The sequence below is a fragment of the Heloderma suspectum genome, chromosome 1 (assembly GCF_057233095.1).
Source record: "Heloderma suspectum isolate Gila_16-S chromosome 1, 16-S_ref, whole genome shotgun sequence".
Lineage (NCBI taxonomy): Eukaryota > Metazoa > Chordata > Lepidosauria > Squamata > Helodermatidae > Heloderma > Heloderma suspectum.
This window is the reverse complement of record NC_139458.1, coordinates 253,962,006-253,983,158: the sequence shown is the minus strand read 5'-3', so window position 1 is coordinate 253,983,158 and position 21,153 is coordinate 253,962,006. Positions and strand designations below refer to the sequence as shown.

At 44.1% G+C, this 21,153-nt stretch overlaps 1 protein-coding gene across 7 annotated transcripts in view; it reads left to right on the top strand.

The window, feature by feature from the left end:
- Positions 1-21,153, top strand: part of SPTLC3 (serine palmitoyltransferase long chain base subunit 3) — a 124,360-nt gene that overhangs the window by 28,863 nt on the left and 74,344 nt on the right. Inside the window, exon 2 of one of the 7 annotated variants that reach the window (XM_084824664.1) lies at positions 283-336. The exons of 4 other annotated variants lie outside the window; for them this stretch is intronic. In XM_084824664.1, coding sequence (XP_084680790.1) covers positions 289-336 — 48 coding nt within the window. In that variant the 5' untranslated portion in view covers positions 283-288. 2 more of the 7 variants (XM_084824691.1, XM_084824674.1) reach the window with 2 other exon arrangements.

Here is a 21,153-nt window from a genome sequence, read left to right as displayed (position 1 = left end):
GAAGAGTGGCCTGTTACCTCCCACTCTTGGCCGAATATAGGATCCTTTAACCATCAAGTTTTGAGGGACTTAAGACTAGCCCTAGAAGATAAATTTCCTGGCCAGATAGATTATTGGTACCTTTGGGCAGATGAGGCTTACAGGCAGAGCCAAAGAGAAAAGGGTTTTGCCCCAGAAAGCCCCCCCCCCCCACGGCTCCTCCTGGTTATTTAACTGCCTCTGCCCTGTCTGGTCTGTATCTCCTTTTGAGTTCCACTGTACAAATTTTTAACACTGTCCCAGGTGGAGATGGAGCTGCTGACACGCCCGCCAGAACCAGCTTATTTGTTGCTAAAGGTTTGGTTTTGTTTTGTTGGCAATTTTCATGATTTTAGAGTTTGTTCTCATAGCTATATTCACATACAGTGAAAGCCATGCTTTTTGCTACTAACAGAAGCTAAAACAATGCACCATAATCACTCTTCACACCATGTACCTTCTAACTGATAAGGGATGCTTCTTTCTGTACTGTGAGAAAACATATTTTGCTTCCAAAAGAGAAAGGCCTTGGTGAAGGGGGGCCAGCAGTGTAAGTACATTCTGTCAGTTTTCTAACTCAGTGAGACTTGCTCTATAGAATCCTGAGTGCATTAGCCAAATACCCCCAGCCTTCATGAAGATCCTAATAAGGTTATAACCAGAGATAGAACCATTTTCACACACACCATCCGTCTTTGATGGATATAGTTCAGTTGTTAGAAGCCCTTTTGGCTACTGGTGAAAGGGCAAAATTTTACACCAGGAGAGTTTTTCTCCAGATTCTTCCAGGCCATTCACACGTATGGCTGTATGGACTCAGAAGCTCAGCAGAGTAAACCTCTGGTAGGTGGCATGTTTGTGGACCAGAGCGCCCTGGACATTAGAGAGTATTTTACTCGCCATGTTCCCAGGTGGCAAGGAAAGTCCGTGTTAGAGTTTTGAGTTTGGCAATGCATGTTTTTAATGGTAGAGATGAGAGAGAAATGAAAGGGAGAGAGAGTCAGTACATAGTGTGAAAATGCTGACCGCAGCAATTTTGGAGGGAGGATTTTACAAGATGCGAGGGAGGGGACATGAGTGAGGAAGAAACCAGGGAGGCCAGGCACAAGGGCCCCAGCAGCCGCCTCAGAATGCCTGCGACATCTGCAATTATTGTAAACAAGCAGGGCATTGGAAGCGTGACTGTCCCCTCCTGCCCAAAGGGAAAGATGAGTTGAAGGGTTAGCAAGTACAGAAGGAGAAGAAAGTAGGCAATGACAGTCCCAGGGAGATTTCCACATAAAAGCCAAAAAATCCTTCCCCAACAACTGACAGTTGGAAACTGAAATTGAGTGCCCCCTTCTTAAAAATCATGGTTGAAGAAAATGAGTATTCTTGTTTAGTTGATAGGTACCAGTTGTTTTATACCAAATACCAAAGAACTTCCCCTCTTGGGACGCCGAGAGCGGGTGATGAAATTAATGGGTTCCCAAAATTATCAGCCCCTTAGTAGAGAAGTCATGGTGTCTGTAGGACCCCTTTTAAAACGGACCATGCTTTTATACTAATGGATCATAGTCCTGTAAATGTATTAAGAGACTTGTTAAGTAAATTTTGAGTTGAATTTAAATGTGATCCATTGTCTAGACAACGAACATGTGAGTGTGTTCTGCTCATACAACATCAGGTAATTGCGATAATTGTTTATGTTCTTCTAGAATTGGAGTAATTGGTAATGAATTTAGGAAATTTTTAATATCTACTTCTGATGCTACTTCTGATTTATACAAATCCTCATAATAATCCTTAAACAAGTAATCATCTTTCTAACAGCTTTATTCTTTAAAGCATGAGTTAATAATTTAGAATTTTTATTTCCATGTTCATAAGCATTACATTTTAGATAAATCATTGCTGCATAGGTTTTACCTGTATCTAAAGCTTCTAATTCTGCTTTACTGCGTGTCAATTCAGTTAATATTTTTGAGCCTAATTTCTTATGTTTTTCAGATAAATGTTAATAAAGATAATTTCTTGCAAATTATTTCTCTTTCTTTAGTCTTGATCCCTCAGTTATAAATTTCCCCCTCAAATATGCTTTAAGAGTGTCCCACAGTAATATAGACTTCACTTCATCTTTATCATTCATTTCATAAAAGTTTTTAATATCATTTTTAATTTTTCTGACTATTTGTGGATTCATAAGTATATTAGTACTTAACCTCCAAATCCTACATTTTTTTATTGTATTGTAGTTTCTCCATTGTACTTTTATTGGAGCATGGTCTGACAGCAAGATGGGGCAAAATCTATCCTAGATAACAGTGGTGTAAGTGATTCTGAAATAAATATATGGTCTATATGTGAATAAATAAATAAAAATTGGGGAAAAAAGTATAATCTCTAATTCTAGGGTTTAAGTACTACCATCCATCCACTAAATTCTCTTTTTTTAAGTAGCTTCCCATTGTTTACCCCTTCAGCTGATGTTTTTCTAGATCTTGACGTTGTGTCTGTTTTTATATTCAAAAACAGTTAGTATCCCCTCCTAAAATTATTCCTCCCCATGAAAATTGCCTAACTTTAGCCAAAAAAATTCACATAAATTCAGCTTGAGCTATATTAGGAGCATATTTGTTCCTAATAGGAATCCTAAATGGATTCCTGTTGAATCTATTTCACAACTTTATCTTTTAACTCATCTTTCTCCTCCTCCTCCTTGAAGCCTCTCAGATGAATATTAAGATGGCGTTCGTGGTTTTCCTGATCTTCCAACTTATCTCTTAAGCTCATTTTTTCTCCTTGCATATCATGAATTCTAGCCTCATCTTGTTGAGCCAGATCAAACGCTTCACTAGCTGTTTTTTCAATTTCTTTAATATTTATCTTCATTTCCACCAATGTTTCTTTTATTGGTGTTAGAGCTGTACTCAAGTCTATTTGCAGGTCTTTCCTTGTTTGTTTTAGGAGGTTTTTACATATCCTCATTAAGTTCACTAACCAGTTAGTTTTCATTCCTTTCCACGGCTTTGCCTAACCCAACGCCATATCGCTTTCACTTTTGTCTGGTGAGTCTGAAGAATCATTTCAGACTTCTGCTTCTGAGATAACATCCAAGCTTTGTTTTTGTTCCACTTTCTTCAGCCTCTTCATCTCGTTAATTTTTTCAAATATTGTTTGTTTAATGTGCTGGGTGACTCACGTGTAGGTGCTAATTATGGGCAGCTAGGGACCGGAGCAACTCTGTTATGCTGCCATCTGTCACGGCAGCAAGCCGCGCCCCAACCCCCTGCCCCAAGTGTGCCTGAAGGACACTTTTCTATCATTCATCATCATCGTGTTTTCTTCCTTTCTTTCATCTTCATTCATAAGCTTCTGAAATTGGGTAGAAGCCTTTTGAATCTGAGCATATTACATGTTCTGTGTCATCATGGTATAATAAATGGAAACTGCTGCTTCTGAGACTCGGGAGCAAGGCTGGGCAAAAGATAGCTCTCCAGCTGTTTTGGACTTCAACTCCCAGAAGTCCTCGCCAGCTGGCTGTCTATTTTTTGCCGACCTCTGCTCTAGAAAAAGGGTATTGTCTTTTACATTACCATTACCTTCAGGAATATGCTGAACAAAACTAGAAAAAATTGGTCCCCTCTTCCTCATTTCTAAACAGTAATACAAACATTCTACCTCAGGATGAAATGAGGAATACTTGAGCATATCGGCTTTCTCAAGAACTGCTGATTGCAAAATCAAAATTGAAGTTTCATCCTTAGTCAGTACCTCAGTTTATGAGAGTCCTTGAAACATTTTTTTTTTTTTTTGGTCTGTAGTGGCCACATCCTTCAAACCACTTGATCTAGAGCAGTCAGTTTTGTTTTGGAATCTAGTGCTGACTAAATGTTGCATTAGTTTATAGTGAAGAAATACTGATGCAATGGGTTTCATAATGTACTAGGGAAAACCTTTGGCCAGAAAAAGCTCCATATTTTCTTCCATGAATGTCTTTACTAGTACAGCTTGTGTTGTACTGAGTGTGGCTTGTATTGGGGAAGCCTTTAAAACCAGTCTAGAAATAGTGAATTGGTGCAAATCCTGTTGCCACACTATTAACTGGCACCTGAGTAACAGAGCAAAACAGCCTGATCTGATTTCATTTTCATTGCCTATTTGCGTCTGGACTCAATTTAAAGTGCTGGCATCGGCTTTTCAAACTATAAATGCCTCCCATGGAAACCACCTGCTCTCATGTGAACCTACCTGGTCTTTGAGATCTGCCTTAGAGGCCTTGCTTTTTTCCATGTATGCATGATGTCAAGTAGACAGAAACAAGAGACAGGGCATTTTTGGTGGTGGCACCATGACTGTGGAACTTCTTCCCAGTAGAGATTTGCCAGGCTCCATCTCTTCCTGTCATGGGATGGGGGAAACCTTTTTTTTTAATTTAGGCCAGTTCTTAATTGTTAATTTGCTGTATTTATGATGATCTTGGTGAAGCTTTAATACAGTTCCTTCGATTCCCTATCATTGTCCTCTTTTAAAGAGTTATTGTTTGTATTTTCTTTTTATTGTAAACTAGTTTAGCTGTCCCATACAAAGCAGGCTATAAATAAACTAAATAAGGAGCCACTTATCAGGAATGCCCCTGTTGCCTACTGAATCCTCCAGTAGCCAGAATCAACACTCAGACAAAAGGGCTGCTTTCTAAGGCTTTAATTCTATTCAACCTAATGAAGCTTACAGATGCTAATTGCCTGAGACTCAGGGGAAATACAGAGGAACAGCCAACTAGGGGTTTCTAAGAGTTAGGACATCAGTTGATCTCTGATTGGGGGGAAAACTCAGCAACTCTCTGAACATAAGGAGTGGGAGGGGAAGATCTCCCCCTCTCCTGTGGGGCCTCAGGGTACAGCTGTTGACGTCGAGCCAATCGGGCTGAGCGCCTAAGCTCGGCTCCCGCAACCTCTCACTTGTGCCTGCACCTCGCGTCTAAAAGCTCAAGTTGTCCCTCCCTTTCCATGGGTCACTGTTGCTCCCAGGAATGAGAGCAAGGGGGGGCTCCCCCTCCAGCTGCGCCTCTGAAATCTGAGAGAGTTCCTCTCGCACGAATTGTATTTCCTCCTCAGAATCAGAGCTGCTTTGGGACTCTATGGGCTCAGATCCAACCCTGACACCACTGTATTCTCTTGCCTGAAAAAATTACTGGTACTTAAGTGCAGCTTGTACAGGTTAGTAATGTTGCCTTCACATTTTGATGCATGGTTGTAATTCTTTACTCTGCAGCTGCAACCTCAGCAGCAGAAAAATCTGCTCCTGGCTGGAGGTATTGCCATCTAGCCTCCTCCAGGGTGCAAACATTGCTGTACAGGAAAGCTATAGCAGCCATCAACAGCAGCAGGAAACAGCAAGTGAGGCCTGGAGAACCAGCCCCACCCAGTAAGGACTTAACTCTCTTTGAGGCACAGGAACTTCCTGGGAGGTAGGGCTTATCTGGAAGGCTGCTGCTGATGGCACATCGCCACTGAAGAGGCACCACCAAAGGGGGTTGGCCCGTTGGGGTGTCTCTTCAGGGAGGACCAAGGGCAAGGGCCAGACTCCTTTGAAAGGGAGCTTTTGGTAAAATGGCAGCATACAGAGGGGTTTCTCTCTCTCTGTCTCCCCCACCCCCTGTAATATCTAGTTGGTGTATGAAACTGCTGGTCAGTACTGGTATTCACTCAGGTAGGTGGGTTTGAGTTTCCAGTGGGTTGCAGGGTGGGGGAGGGTCAACTGAGGCTTGTATTTTGGAGAAAATGCAGGGCAGAGGGTGTTATAGCAGTGGGAGGCGATAACATCAGTTGGTGAGAAGGCGGTTGAGTCATCTGTGTGCTTTATCCACTTCCAGTCCACCTCCCAACCTGAGTCATTCTTGTGGCTTGTCTCGTAGGGGTGGACGAAAGTCCCTTACCTGTCCTCGAAGGACGTTTGCGGTGGGGGGGAGGCGCTTCGCTGCTCCCCCCGCGAAGTTCCGGCCTGGGGGGGGAGGCTTCCCGCCTCGCCCTGGCCGAAATTCAGGCCAGGGGGGAGGCTTCCCGCCTCGCCCCGGCCGAAATTCAGGCCGGGGAGGAGGCTTCCCGCCTCGCCCGGCCGCGAACGCGAAAGCTTTTTTTTTTTTTTAAACGCCCCCGATAGGCTACGTGACGATTCACGTAGCCTATCACGACTAGATCTGCAAAGTCAGCCGTGATAGGCTACGTCAATCGTCACGTAGCCTATCACGGGTGACTTAAAAAAAAAAAAAGCGCGTACGCTAATGGCGGCCCCCATAGGGAGCCGCCATTTGCATTCCTTATTTAGTCGCTGTAGCCTACGTAAATGTTTACGTAGACTACAGCGACCAAATAAGGAACGGGAATGGCGGCTCCCTATGGGGGCCGCCATTATCCGTACACACTTTTTTTTTTTTTTAAGTCACCCGTGATAGGCTACGTGACAATTGACGTAGCCTATCACGGCTGACTTTGCAAATCTAGCCGTGATAGGCTACGTTAATCGTTACGTAGCCTATCAGGGGGCGTTGGTTTTTTTTTTCTTTTATTGCAATGGCGGCGGCAGCAGCCGGTCAAAAGACCGGCTGCCGCTCCCGCCCCGCTCGAACACCCGCCGAACCGCCAGCCGGACCCGCCACCGGGAGGGACATTCGGCGAAGGTAAGTCCCGTCCCGGGGGGGGTGCGAGGGGCGGGGGGGGTTCGGAGGATTTCTCCCCGAAACTTGTTCGGGGGGCCGAACACGTTGGCGCTCGGCCCCCCGAAGTTTCGGGGAGAAATTCTCCGCCAACCCTACTTGTCTGCAGCCTCCTCTAACTTGAAGGTGCTATGAATGAATGTCAGGTTGGCTAGTGGAAAAGATTGTATCGTCTCTGACTTCATAGCTGAGGAGCATACCAACCTGGCCTGTGCCACTGAAGCCAAATTCGACGAATAGAGATGAGTCTATCTCTCCCAGATGTGTCCACCAGGATTTCTTGTGTAGCACAAAGCTCAATTAGAGGGACAGGGAGGGAGGGTACCCTTGGTCTATAAGAGTTCCATCTCCCTGGTCAGATACCCCATCCAACAGTCAGCCTATTTTGAGTGTCTGTACCTGGTGTTGGGCACTCGAGACAGGATTGAGATTTTGTTGGTGTATCACTACCACCCCTCTGCCTTGCCTGAGCTGACTGAGGTAGTCTCAAGTGTAGTATTGAGGACCCCAAAGCTTGTGGTCTTGGGGGACTTCAGTAACCATGCTGAGGCTACCTTGTCAGGAGCTGTTCAAGATTTTATGGTTGTCATGTCAACCATGGGCCTGTCTCAGATCATATGTGTCACCAGCATGCAGATGATACTCAGTTCTGCCTGTTATTTCCATCTACACATCCCAGGGAGGTTGTGGAATTCTTGAACCAGTGTCTGAAGGCTGTTTTGGGGTGGATGAAGGTGAACAAGTTGAGATTTAATCCAGACAAGACAAAGGTACTGTAGCTTGGTAAACCAACTACTCTCAATGGAGGTTTACAACTGGTCTTAAATAAGGTTGCACTCCCCCTAAAAGACCAAGTGTGTAGTCTGGACTCTGCAGTAACTAGGGATGTGCAGGTGGCTGTGGTATTCAGGAGTTTAGGCTGGTATGGCAGCTGTGGCCCTGTCTATTGAGGACTGACCTTGCCTCAGTTATCCATGCACTAGTGACATCCAGGCTGGACTGTTGTAATGCACTGTGTGTGGGACTGCCTTTGAAGATGGTCCAAAAGCTTCAGCTGGTACAGAATGCGTCCACCTAAGTATCAGTGGAGCCCAGGCAATCAGATCATATAATGCCTATACTGCGGCAGCTACACTGGTTACTAATGTGTTTCCCACCCCAATTTAAACTGCTGTTTTTGACCTTGAAAGCATTAAACAATTTGGGACCAAATTAGGAATGTCAGAGAATTCCATCTGTCAGGGTGGACACTGAGCCCATAGAATCCCAGAGTAGTTCTGATTCTGAGGAAGAGCAGTCGCTCCTGGGAGAGGAGAGTGCTCCTCTTTCCCAGGGCCCACAGCTGACGGAGATTCCTCCCACCAGCATTCCTAAATTAAAAAGCAGTCCAGGGAGTGACCGAGCAGAGATAGCAGACTTGGTGGATGCGCAACGCAGACGCAGAGAGCGGCGCCAGATGGAGGGCGCGGAAAGGAGGCGCAGTGCCTGGTTGGCGCGCAAACAACGGCTGTGCCTCGAGGATCCAAGGGAAAAGGGGAGGGACTCTCCCTAGTCCTTAAGTTCAGGGGTCTGCCAGTAATTCCCTTTCAAACGAGGACCAACTGTTTCAACTTAGGGCATAGGTACTCTGCTGCTCAGATCTAGTTGCTACCTGTAGAGTTGTTAAGTTGTAAAAGAAGAATAAAGCTTTGAAAGGAATCCCTTTGTCTGTGTCTGGACGTGGCTACTAGAGTAGACTGAGAGAGGCCTCCAAAGAGCCCTTGACACCACCATGGACTCCAGTGAGGTCTAAGGAATCCAGCCACCCGGAATCCGTGGCAGAACAGCCTCCCCCCCTCCACCCCGTGGAATCTCCCCAGGACGGAGCTTACCTGGCGGCTGATGCAGTGGCGGTTGCGGCCTGTCTCCCAGCCACTGCTGGGTTGCTGTGGCCGCAAATGGCGGCCATCGTAGCGGCCACCATTTGCATGGCTTGCTTTTGTCATGATAGGCTACGTAAATACGTAGCCTATCACGGCTTGGCAGCCACGCAAATGGCAGCTGGCATAGCGGCCACAGCAGCCCGATCACAGCTGGAATTCCGGCTGTGGCTGGCCCCAGCTGGCGGCTCCGTGGAGTCACCACGGAGCTGGCCCGGGAGGATTCCGGGGGGAAGGACGGAGTGCCTCCCCATCACCACCGATGTCCCAGAACAGACAGGTGAGTGGGATTCATACATCCCTAGACTAAATTACTTGAAGAACCACCTTTCCCCTCATCAGCCCTCCAGAAGTCCTGGTCTACCACTAATAGAATCATAGAATAGTAGGGTTGGAAGGGGCCTACAAGGCCATCGAGTCCAACCCCCTGCTCAATGCAGGAATCCAAGTCAGAGCATCCCTCACAGATGGCTATCCAGCCTCATCTTGAATGCCTCCAGTGTGGGAGAACCCACTACCTCCCTAGGTAATTGGTTCCTTTGTCATATTGCTCTAACAGTCAGGAAGTTTTTCCTGATGTTCAGCCGGAATCTGGCTTCCTGTAACTTGAGCCCATTCTTCCGTGTCCTGCACTCTGGGATGATCGAGAAGAGATGCTGGCCTTCCTCTCTGTGACAACCTTTCAAGTACTTGAAGAGCACTATCATATCTCCCCTCAGTCTTCCATTCTCAAGGCTAAACATGCCCAGTTCTTTCAGTCTGTCTTCATAGGGCTTGGTTTCCAGTCCCCTGAGCATCTTTGTTGCCCTCCTCTGAACCCTCTCCAGTTTGTCTGCATCTTTCTTAAAATGTGGTGCCCAGCACTGGACACAGTACTCCAGATGAGGCCTAACCAGTGCTGACTAGAGGGGAACTAATACTTCCCGGGATTTGGAAGCTGTGCTTCTATGAATGCAGCCCAAAATAACATTTGCCTTTTTTGCAGCTACATCATATTGCTGGCTCATATTCAGCTTGTGATCGACAACAATTCCAAGATCCTTCTCGCTTGTAGTGTTGTTGAGCCACATATCCCCCATCTTGTAACTGAGCATTTGGTTTCTTTTTCCTAGGTGCAGAACTTGTCATTTATCCCTATTAAATGTCATTCTGTTGTTTTCTGCCCAGTGCTCCAGCCTATCAAGATCCCTTTGAATTTTGTTTCTGTCTTCCAAAGTATTAGCTATTCCACCCAATCTTGTGTCATCTGCAAATTTGATCAGCATTCCCTGCACCTCCTCCTCCAAGTCATTAATAAAAATGTTGAGGAGCACTGGGCCCAGGACTAAGCCCTGTGGTACCCCGCTTGTTACCTCTCCCCAGTTTGAGAAGATCCCATTGATAAGCACTCTTTGAGTCCAATTCTATAGCCAACTGTTGATCCACCAGATCATTGTTTCATCTAGCCCACTTCGAGCTAGTTTGCTCATCAGGATATCATGGGGCACTTTGCTGAAAGCTTTGCTGAAGTCAAGGTATATTATGTCCATAGCATTCCCACAGTCCACAATGGAGGTTACTTGATCAAAAACTGAGATCAGATTCGTCCGGCAGGATTTGTTCTTGACAAATCCATGTTGGCTTCGAGTAATCACTGCATTGTTTTCAAGGTGCTTACAGATGGATTGCTTTATCATCTGCTCCAGAATTTTCCCAGCGATTGATGTCAGACTGAGTAGTCTATTGTTCCCAGGTTCCTCCTTTTTACCCTTTTTGAAGATAGGGACAACATTAGCCCTCCTCCAGTCATCTGGCACTTCACCCGTCCTCCATGATTTCTCAAAGATAATAGACAGTGGTTCTGAGAGCTCTTCTGCCAATTCCTTTATTACTCTAGGGTGCAGTTCATCTGGCCCTGGAGATTTGAACTCATGCAAAGTAATTAGGTGTTCCCTGACCATATGCCTGTCGATCTCAAGCTGCAATCCTGCCCCTTCAGCCTGTATTTCGCCTTTGTCAGGGGACTCATAGACCCTCTTTTGGGAGGAGACTGAACCAAAGTAGGAATTGAGCACTTCTGCCTTTTCTTTGTCATCTGTTATCATTTTGCCATCCTTATTTAATAGCTGAACCACCATTTCTTTCCTCTGTCTTCAGAGGATTATTAAATCCTTATTAAAATATTAAATAATTTATAAAATATTAAATAATTTTGTTTGTGCATTAACAAAGGGGCAAAAAATCAAAATGCTGTGTCTGGAGCATTCCCTTTAAACCTTCCCTGTTGTCCCTGAAACAGGGATTTAAAGCACAATTGTGTATTAATGAAGTGGCGAAAAATCAAAGTGCTGTGTCTGGAGCATCCACACCCCTTTAAACTTTATTTCTTGCCCCGAAAATAGGTGCTTATGTGTGCATCTTTTCATCTCTGCCTGACTGCTCCCTCCAGGATCATCTCCCCCTCTCCTTCACACAACTTCAGTGTTCCTCCCTTCTCAGCTATGTTTCCAGGACAACAGAAGGAGAAGCTAACAGAGGAGTAGGGGATTTTTTAAAAGGCTTTCCTCTTCTCCCCTCCTTTCCCCTGAAAGTCCAGATGCACCTGCATTTCAGGAGCAAGCCTCATTGAGCACAATGGGAGTTACTTCTGAGTAGACACACACATGCTTGTGCTGGGAAAGGGGGAGTGAACACAAAGAGGGAAACTAGCCCCCATGTTAACCCAGAGGACCTCATTGACTACACTGGGAGTTACTTCTGAGGAGACAGTAATGGGTTTGTTATGGGAAAGAGAGTGAAACCAGCCCCCATTTTAACACACAGGATCTCTATATGGAAGCTGTGAATGAGTTACATCCTAAGGCGATGGACCAAAGCCTCAAGATCGCGCTTAATCGCATTTCAAGAACCGAGGGCTTTGATATGTGCCATGTCAAATGAGGGGCTTCTCTGTCATTTCTGTGGTCACTGAGAAGGCAAGCTTCATTCAGCACAGTGGGAGAAGGCACCCCTTGACTGGGGTCATGGGCTGTGTTCTAGTGCTTATTTTCAATGATGTTTTAAAAGTTGGTCCCTCAGCATCCTGCTCCAAAATGCCGATGAAACCTCCAGAAAACGGGGAGGGAAAGGATTGCGTCACTGAGGTCAGAACGACACACCCACAAAGGCTGGGCTACACACCCCATGGGCAGGGCTAAGACAGCGAACCCAGTGCAATTGTGGAAACAGGTCAGTAACAGAGTCGGACTATAAGCCATCTCAGAAGAAGCGGTTTTTCAGCGATAAAATGTGACACTGGGGCTGAATGGCCCTGTCGTCATGGAACTACAGAGACCCCACAGCGCAGGCAGGTTGGAGTAAATCACTGGTGGAAACACAGCCCCTGTTCATTGCCACTGCCTCCCTTTTTTATCCCTGCAAATTGGCTTCTTCATCTTTGGGGAACTTTTACTCGACCTGCCTCTTTAACCAAATAATTTCTGGTCTCCTTGGATCCAGTGTTGGAGTTGTGTCTTGGCCAAACTGACATCACACTTCATAGTATGAACATTCTACGTTAGTAGTCTCATTCTTCCAGCATGGAATGTTGGAACACTTCCCAAGACATCATATAAGCTCAGCCAGACGCTACTCTGCTACTCCCCCCCAAAAAAACACAAATGCATGGTGGATTATAATGTAGATTGTAGAATAGCATGAGTGTGGGAGGATAGCAACTCTGAAGACAATCTTCTAATAAAATTTGTATTGATGCACGCTAACATAACAGAAATCCTTTGATTACATTGACAACTTTGATTTTTAAATACAACCAAACATGGAAAGTACTTATCAAACATAAGAGTACAGGGATTTAAGCTGCTTTGCAAGGATGAGAAAAGGGTTAGGTAAAGTTCCAAGGGGAAAACGTCACTTGTACCAGAGTGTCTTCCACAAGGACCGATGATTATTAGTTGAGTGAGTAACATCTTTGTGCTCATTAACAAACAAAATAAATTGACATAAATTTTAATAAAAAATGGTTGCCTTTAAGAAGTACTCCAGCCAATCATCTTTGCTGCATGAATTTCTCAACCAGTACTAATTGCCACGCTCAATCATTTACAGTACATTTTAAACCTGTTTTCCTTGTAATACTATATTTAGATTGGTTACTATGAGCAGATAGAGTATCAAGCCTTTATGCAACAAGACCTTCTTGCCATCCTTAAATATAGGTAACAGAGCTAGCATGGGGTTTGATTTCAAAGTAATTCTAAGCATTTTGGAAATGCCACCAAAGATTATAAGCCAAAATCTTGCCACCACCTCACACGTCCATGGTAATGATCCACCACATGTGGTAATAGGTTCATGTTCTAAACAATCCATCCAGCACAATGGACTGGAGTTCTTGACTATGTGACTTCGCTTATATACCATATATAATAATGTGCAAAATATGTGCAATATTTCCATAGTACTTCCTCCAAATAATCACAGAAACTGACTTTAATTACTGGTTTTGCCACATTGCATTCCATGGTGATCCCTCCAGTTAGTATGAGGACCTTTGTAGAAAACAGTAATTTCTTTTTTTCATATTATATCAGTTCATAAATAGAAATAACGATAAACAAGACCTATAAATAGAATCAAACTAAGACCAATTAAATTTCTCCTGATAGTAAATAACATTATATTGAATTCTGAACTTTCTCATTCCAATATAAAATAGAGGGCAGAATCCAACAGGGCACTTCTGCCCCCAGTTCTCTGCTGCGCTGCCAGTTCCATTGCACAAGCAGCCCCCATCACTTGTGCAACAGCAACTTAGCACTTGCAGAGTAACCCGAAGTGGAAACGTTCATTTCCAGGCTTCCCCTAGGAAGCACTAAATCTTCTTTCTATAAGCGATGGGTCCCACTTGTGCAACAGAATTCATGGACTCACCTTTTGCAGAAGGGAATCAGCAGGGCAGAAAGGAATCAGCAGAGGTGTACATGCCCCATTGGATTCTGCCCCTGACTTCATTTTTTCTATTTTTAAAAAAATGATTTACTAATCTTCCCTCTCTGACTCTAATCATATTAGTTAATGTCATCATAGAAACTATATCCCCAACTCTCATGTACCAGTTGTCAGTTGTTGGAGGATTAACTCTCTTCCACTTATAGCTTATTGCCATAAGGCAGCCATCAGTGAGTGAATAGATATTGTCATCCTGGGGCTATATCCTTAATATATCCAGATAAAAATACCAATGGGTTTTTAAAAAGCTCAATACCTACAGTTTTTGTAATTTCATTCTTTACCATCCTCCAAAAAGTTACTATTTGGGGACAGGACCAAAAAACATGAAATATATTTGCACCACTGGAACTGCACCTCCAACACATATTCTCTACTTTAAAGATTTACTAAACCTGAGTGGTATTAAGTACCATCTAAAGAATAATTTGTTAAAGTTCTCTTTGAAAGCCATATAAAGTATACCCTTTGGATTATTTTCTTTAATCCAATCCCAAACATTTTAAGTGATTTGCCTTCCTAAATCATTTTCCCCTTTAGTCAAGTAAGTATTCCTTGTCATAGTGAGATTAGCTATCATTTTATAAAATTGCCTTAGTATTTCCTTATATACTCCATTTGATATTTTTACTTCAAAGCTAGAGCAATCTCTTAGTAACCCATATTTAGATATTAAATTGGATATTATATGCCTAATCTGAAAGTATTGGAAAACTGAAACTTGCTCATGTTCTATTTCCCTAAGAATGTCTTGATAACTTTTTATATGACCATTTAAAAGTAAATTCCTAAGACCTAGTAAATCATATTTCTCTCAAAAAATCATATTACCCAATACTGTTTGATCTTCAATTTGTTAATTATACTTAATAGCAGTAAGAAGTGAAAGTCCTGGGCTCAGTTTATTCTTACATAATTTCCAGATTTTATATAAATTACTAACACAAGGGTTTGCCCTTATGACTTCTGTATCTTTTTTTTATTGCAGTAACAGAGTGTATTCTTCATAATTGTTGTTAAATTATGTTGTTCTATCCTTGTTCCCTTTATCTGATATGAATCATGATTTTAACATAGACATTATGGAAGCAATATAATACTAGGAGTGCTAAACTTCCTGAATTTGTAGGTTGATATAGCACTCAAAAATAAAATCTAGCCTTTTTCTCTAAAATTTGATATGATTTTTGCCATTTATTGAATATTATTGCATTCACCTGCAGTGGAATATTCAAAAATGAAAAAAGCACTCTTGGCTGTACATTCTTTTTAACTGTTGATATTTTCCCAGCCCAAGCCACCTTGCTCCATGATCATTTTTCAACATCAATATTAATTTCTTTTAACAATTTATTATGATTATAAGTCACGCAATCTTCCAAATTAGGTGTAATCCATAAACCCAGATAGTTGACTGCGGGCCTGTCTTCATGGGTGATTTGCTGCAGATGGAGACTGTTTGGAGGTGCTAATGACATCATGGCCAGTCTGCAGCCAGCCCGGAGTTTACCTGTGGGGAAGCCACATTTTTGCAGTGTACTTTTACTCTGTGCTTTTTTTCTTTCATTCAGCTCCCCTGCGGTTCGGCTGCTGTGTGGCCATCCCCCCCGCTTTAAATTTGGTATGATCGGGCATTCTTAGGCGTGTGTCTTTCACCTGGCCGTGACCTCAGTAACATAGGTAACTAGAGAAACTAGCTTGCCTTTCCAACTCATCATCTAGCTTGCTAGAGCGCTCTTCTGTGCCTTGTGAATTGTGCTGTACTTCCTTTTTGCCAGTGGGAGTAACTAGCCCCCATTTCCCAGCCCAGCCCCCTTGAGAGCCTTCTCTGATGCTTGGGTTACTTGTTTCTTCGCACGGAGGGAAAGGGCTGGCTGGAGTTGCTTCCCTCTGCTAGTTCTGCTGCTGCACTGCAGCCTCTGCCTCTGCTGGCCACCTCCTCTCCTCCCCCTCTGCATTCTTTAGTTTTCACTGTATCGCTTATCAATACAGCAAAATACCGGGGCTGGAGCTCCTGCTCCTGGCTGCTTCCTCTCACTAGCTAGCCTAGTATCTGAAACAGCGCAGCTCCCATTTTCTTAATGGGAAAAAGATGCTACAGATTCTCAAGGGCAGGAAAGCAGGAAACAGAGGCTGCAGACTGAGAATGGGTGAAGCAGCTAGATCACTGTATTTACTCCCTGGAAAAAGAGAAAGAGGGTGGGTGTTCTGACTCCCTGACTGTTGGCAGGAATGGGGCAAAATTGTGCTGGTGGGGTGCTCTCATGGGGATCCTTCAGATGCTGGTGGGGATAATAACATGATAGCCAGCGGGAGCTTGGACAGGGGTGGGAAACAAGCCTCTTTCATTGGTTGAGTAGAACCTACTGGGTTGATGACATTTAGTTCTACTCCCCCACCCAACCTGGAAGTGTGTTGCTTTCAAGCGCTGTGTGACCCATTAAAAGCAGATATTTAAGGTACTGTACACTCTTTTTGAAGCTTTTCTTGCTTCATGTGTCCTTGATGGACCAAAGCTGGTTCCATGAAAATCTGAATAATACTCCAATGCACTTCTCATTCAGTTGTCATGAAGATCCCCCCTGGGTTGCTTGGGTTAGGATGCCATCTGCTTCAATAGGCTTTGACTGACCCGAGCAAATTGGAGCTTGAGGCAGTATCCAATACTGCTGCTCTGCTTCTGCTCAGTCCATTGTGTCAGAAGGACCCACTGCTAGCACAACAGGGAGTTAGAACTTCCTAAAGCAACCCCAGAAACTAGCAGAAACCCTGTCTGGGAAACAAGCGTTTCCACTCATTTCCAGTTACTTTAAAAAGCGCTTGCTTCCCAAGCAGAGGGGATAGCATTTGCATTTTCCCAGAGATGTTCCGTTTGTGAGAGGGAGAATCCTAAATGAATTGATGAGTTATACTGACTCCACTAGTGCCCTGTGGTAGAGCCATACTGTCTTTTGCTGCAGCTGAGGCTGAAATTAAGGGAAGAGTTTACTGGGCTCATCACATGAGCCTGCCAGTGCTGCCTGGTAGACAAACGTAAGTAAGGGGCAAGGAGCTGCACAAACCAGGCCCCACTCCCTCAATCCCTAACCTTGCTGCATTGAATAGCAAGTTTTGAAGAGGGTCTCTACTCACATTTGCATGAATGTACATAGATGCTGGGAAAGACTGAAGGCAAAAGGAGAAGGGGACGGCAGAGGATGAGATGGCTAGATAGCTTCACCAATGCAATGAATATGAACTTGAGCACGCTCCGGGAGAGAGCACAGGACAGGAAGGCCTGGTGTGCTATGGTCCATGGGGTCACGAAGAGTTGGACACAACTGAACAACAACAACAGCAACATAGAACTCTCTGCAATCGGGGACCCTGGCTTAGAATTCACATGGAGAATTCTACCCGCATTCAATGCAGGGAGGTCCAGGAGTGAGGGGCTAGGGTCCAGCATGTGTAGCAACACAGAGAGCAGGTCAGCATCTGTGGCTCCGTGCCCCTTACCCATGTTTGTCTACCCTATTCAGGCTAAATGTCTGAACAGAGCTTGGGTGACCTTGGGGAAACTTACTTGGGAAATCGCTATCCTTTGGCATAGCCAATCTCTCAGGGTGACTGTGAGAATGAAATGAACCCCGTATACAGTACCATGAGCTCCTTGAAAGAAGGATGGAATACAAGTGTGATAGATTTTCATGCTAGGCATCCCATATAGTACTTTGACAATGAAAGGTTGACGTAGAAAGTAAATGTAATAATTATACTCATTGAATTCTCACGTGCAAATTAAGCACTTCCATATTTCAAGTAATACTGCTTCGAAGTTCTCTCCAACATAAGTGTTTTTTAAATATTAGGATTTGTAAAACATCTGCAGCATTGTCTTGCCCGCACTAGAAAATATTACAAAGGACATACATAAGCTTACAATATCTAATAACCTGTCTTTGCACATCTCAAGTTCTAAGTTTCCCTTGGGATATTATCTAAAGGAAGATGTTATTAGGCATTGTGAGATCTAACTTCTGCACTTACACGTTAAAGGCGCAAGGAGCAAGTGGAGGTAAATTATTTCTACCACACCTTAACATCAAGAGCACCTGTGTTCAGAGTCTCATCCTTTCATACCTAACCCTGTCCTGTGATTGAAGCACTTTACAAGAAATAAGTCTGGCTGCTTTTTTTGTTGAGAGCAGCACAATGCAGATGTACACACCCATGTGGAGTTTTGTATTCCCTCTTCCCCATTTATGTTTGGACCTGGGTTTGTAAGATGTACAAAGATAAGCATGCCAGACATTTTTTCCTCTATTCATGTGTATAAAGAATAAATGTCAGAAGTGGCATTTTTGAGAGCTCCTCAAGTTGTCCTGTGGAGCCACCTAATGTGAAGAGAAAAGTCACTGGAAAAGACCCTGATGCTGGGAAAGATTGAAGGCAAAAGGAGAAGGGGACGGCAGAGGATGAGATGGCTAGATAGCATCACCGATGCAATGAATATGGACTTGAGCACACTCCGGGAGAGAGCGGAGAACAGGAAGGCCTGGCATGCTATGGTCCATGGGGTCACGAAGAGTCGGACACGACTGAACGAATGAACAACAACAACAAATTGGAGCTTATTGAAGCATCTTAGGCATGTATGTTACCGTCTGGGGTTTTGTTTTGTTCAAAGTATGTTTTGTTCAAATTTTGTTTAAAATCAGAGGGTTGTTTAGTGTCTTTTAAATCCCTTCGTTCTAAGCTCTTTATCTTTCAGGCTATCTCATTTGTAATGATATAGTCAGATATGGTACCATGGCATGCGTGCATATTGTACACAAGCGACATGTGTCCTTTTTGGAACCAGGGACCGGTTTCGTGGAAGACCATTTTTCCACGGACCGGGGGAGGATGGTTTCGGGATGATTCAAGCACATTACATTTATTACTTTGCAGTAATAGGCTACGTAAAGATTGACTTGAACAACAGGGATGCAAATGGCGTCCGCTGCGGATGCCATTTGCGTCCCAGCGGCCAGAAGTCCACCAGCAGCCAGAGCCGGCTGGCTGCTCCGCCTGGGCCGGCGAGGATTCCGGGGGGGAGGGACGGATCGCCTCCCCCCCCAGACCCCCGCAGATCCAAGGTAAGGGGGTTTCGCACACCCGTACTCTCACCTCCTGCTGTATGGCCCGGTTCCTAACAGGCCACGGACCGGTACCAGTCTGTGGCCCGGGGGTTGGGGACCCCTGCTTTAGACTCTATCCTTGACCATTCTTCAATGCAGTTTGGAAACCAGAGGCCTAATATCGTGCTCACATGTTCTGTGGCCTGTACATCCCATCAACAGCACTACTTCTCAGTGTATCTGATTATTATGGTGTGTATCCTGTCTTGCTGCTGCTGAAACATTGTGGCTCCTCCAGTCTGTGCATGAAAAATGCCTGCAGGAATGATACAATTCTAGGACTTGTCCTTGAGAGAACATGTCATATAACATGGCACACATCTCATTTTCCCTCAAATCACAACTCCTAGAATCCATTTTAAAATGTGACTCTATATGCTTTTCAAGAAGGCTAACCAGTCAGCAAGCTTAGGATCAGATAAGGAAGTTGCAATTAGTACTCATGGAGCTCTAACCCAAGGCACTTTCTGAATTGGCCAATCCAGAGCTTTGAAGCGGGGGGAACCCCATACCTGAAGCTACACTGGCTGTCATACAGAAATCCCAAAGCATCTGAAGTCAGTCTAGATACTCTGGTCAGTTTTGCATAAATTGCTTTTTGCCAAGAAAGCTTAGAAGCCTAGCACTTTTTCTAAATGTTGCACATCGGCCCTTCCCCCCAGTATAGAACATTCCTAGCCTAATCCCCCTAGTTGTTTTAGGGATAACCAAACCCAAAGGATACCCCATTCTAAATTTTATTATTCAGTCTGGTCAACCTGAAGTGCAGCTTAGAAGCCAACTGCTGGATCCCCTTACTAGTAAGCTGTACCTTCTTTATTTCCTTCCCTTTGTGTTCCTATCCCTTCTCCATGTTGTTGTTTCACTCATGGTTCTAAGGGAACGCACGACTTCCACCTCCCACCTTCAGACCATTTTCACAGAAAGCCCTCCACATATAAGGCTTCAGGGATCTGCGTGGCTCTTGCCCGCCCACCCAGTTTCTCCCAACAAGGATTGCCTAAGTGGCCCCTGGTGTCCCAGTGCCTAGGACACCTCTATGATCCATTGATTCCCCCAGATAAAAGAGAACCACCCTTCCCTTCATTTATGAGAAGTAATATTAGCATCTTGATTCCTTATCCTTCTGTTTCTCTCTCCCCTCCAACTTTCCACTTCTCTCTGCGCTGCCCCAAGTCCTGTGTGTATGTTTGCACTTGTGCGTATATGAAGTGTGTGTGTGTGTGTGTGTGTGTATTGCCTGTTGCAATTAGGCCCCCTGTGTGTTCCTCTACTTTCCTAGTGCCATCCCACAATCTAAATTAAGTGAATGTATACATTTTCTGCCCCTCTTGGAACTCCATTTACCTTTTCCTTCCATCTCTCAGTCCCAGGTATCAGTCATATAAGCTTTTGGTCCATGTTGAATGCTGAACCTGCACTTCTGTTCTGTATCAAAGTTGCAGGTTGATTGATGTCTTTATTTTCTGAAATAAAATCGGTATCCTTTGACCCAGGCCATGGTCTGTGGCTACTTCATCTTGGTATTCATATGTAGTTTCACCTCCCCGTGGTGAACCATTATTCTTGGTGTAATGCACATGTTGGCAATCTCTTGTACATGCTTGTGTGCATACTTGCTTTTAGAGGAAGTGTAGGTCAGCAGCCACTCACCATTCAGAGTGTTGCTTGTTCTTTTCTAACACTGCTACAGTAAATACCTCAAATCTCACATATAGATTACAGTGCATCAACGAGAATGATGTTAAATTTAGTCTCCTTTTCTTTCCTCCATGGTAAAGGGCTTGCAGCTTTGTCCTTGCCTTGAAAGAGTGGCAATTTTGACAAAATACAGTATTTGATTTGTTCTTCTTATACCCCAGGAAATGCATAGGGTTTTAAAGCCTTAAGAAATCTTTCTGACCTAAAGCTTAATATTAAAGTGGAAATAACACTTGATTTCGAAGAATTGTATTGGCTTTACTTTAAATACATGAGTGCAGATAAGCAGGATTTGCATTCTAATAATGGGATGTGGAAGTACAGCTGATCTAGGCATGAGAGGCCGTTTGGCATAAGAACGGCCTCTACGTCATGAATGGATCAGCGACTGGAATCCCTGGCCAGTCTCTCCCCTGCCACCCCCATTACCAACTGGAAGAAAAGATGGTGAAGAAGTGATGTCTGTAGAATTTGCTGGCAGGCCATTTTTTAGTGATGAGATTGAAGTGCTGGCCTGTTGCTAGCTTTTCAAGCTAGTTCTTCAGGAACGCTAGTTGCTGTCTAGGGATTTATTTATTTATTTATTTATTACATTTCTAAACTGCCCAGTTGCTGAAGCTCTTGGGGTGGTTCACAACAATTAAAATAACAAAATACTGCATAAAATACAATA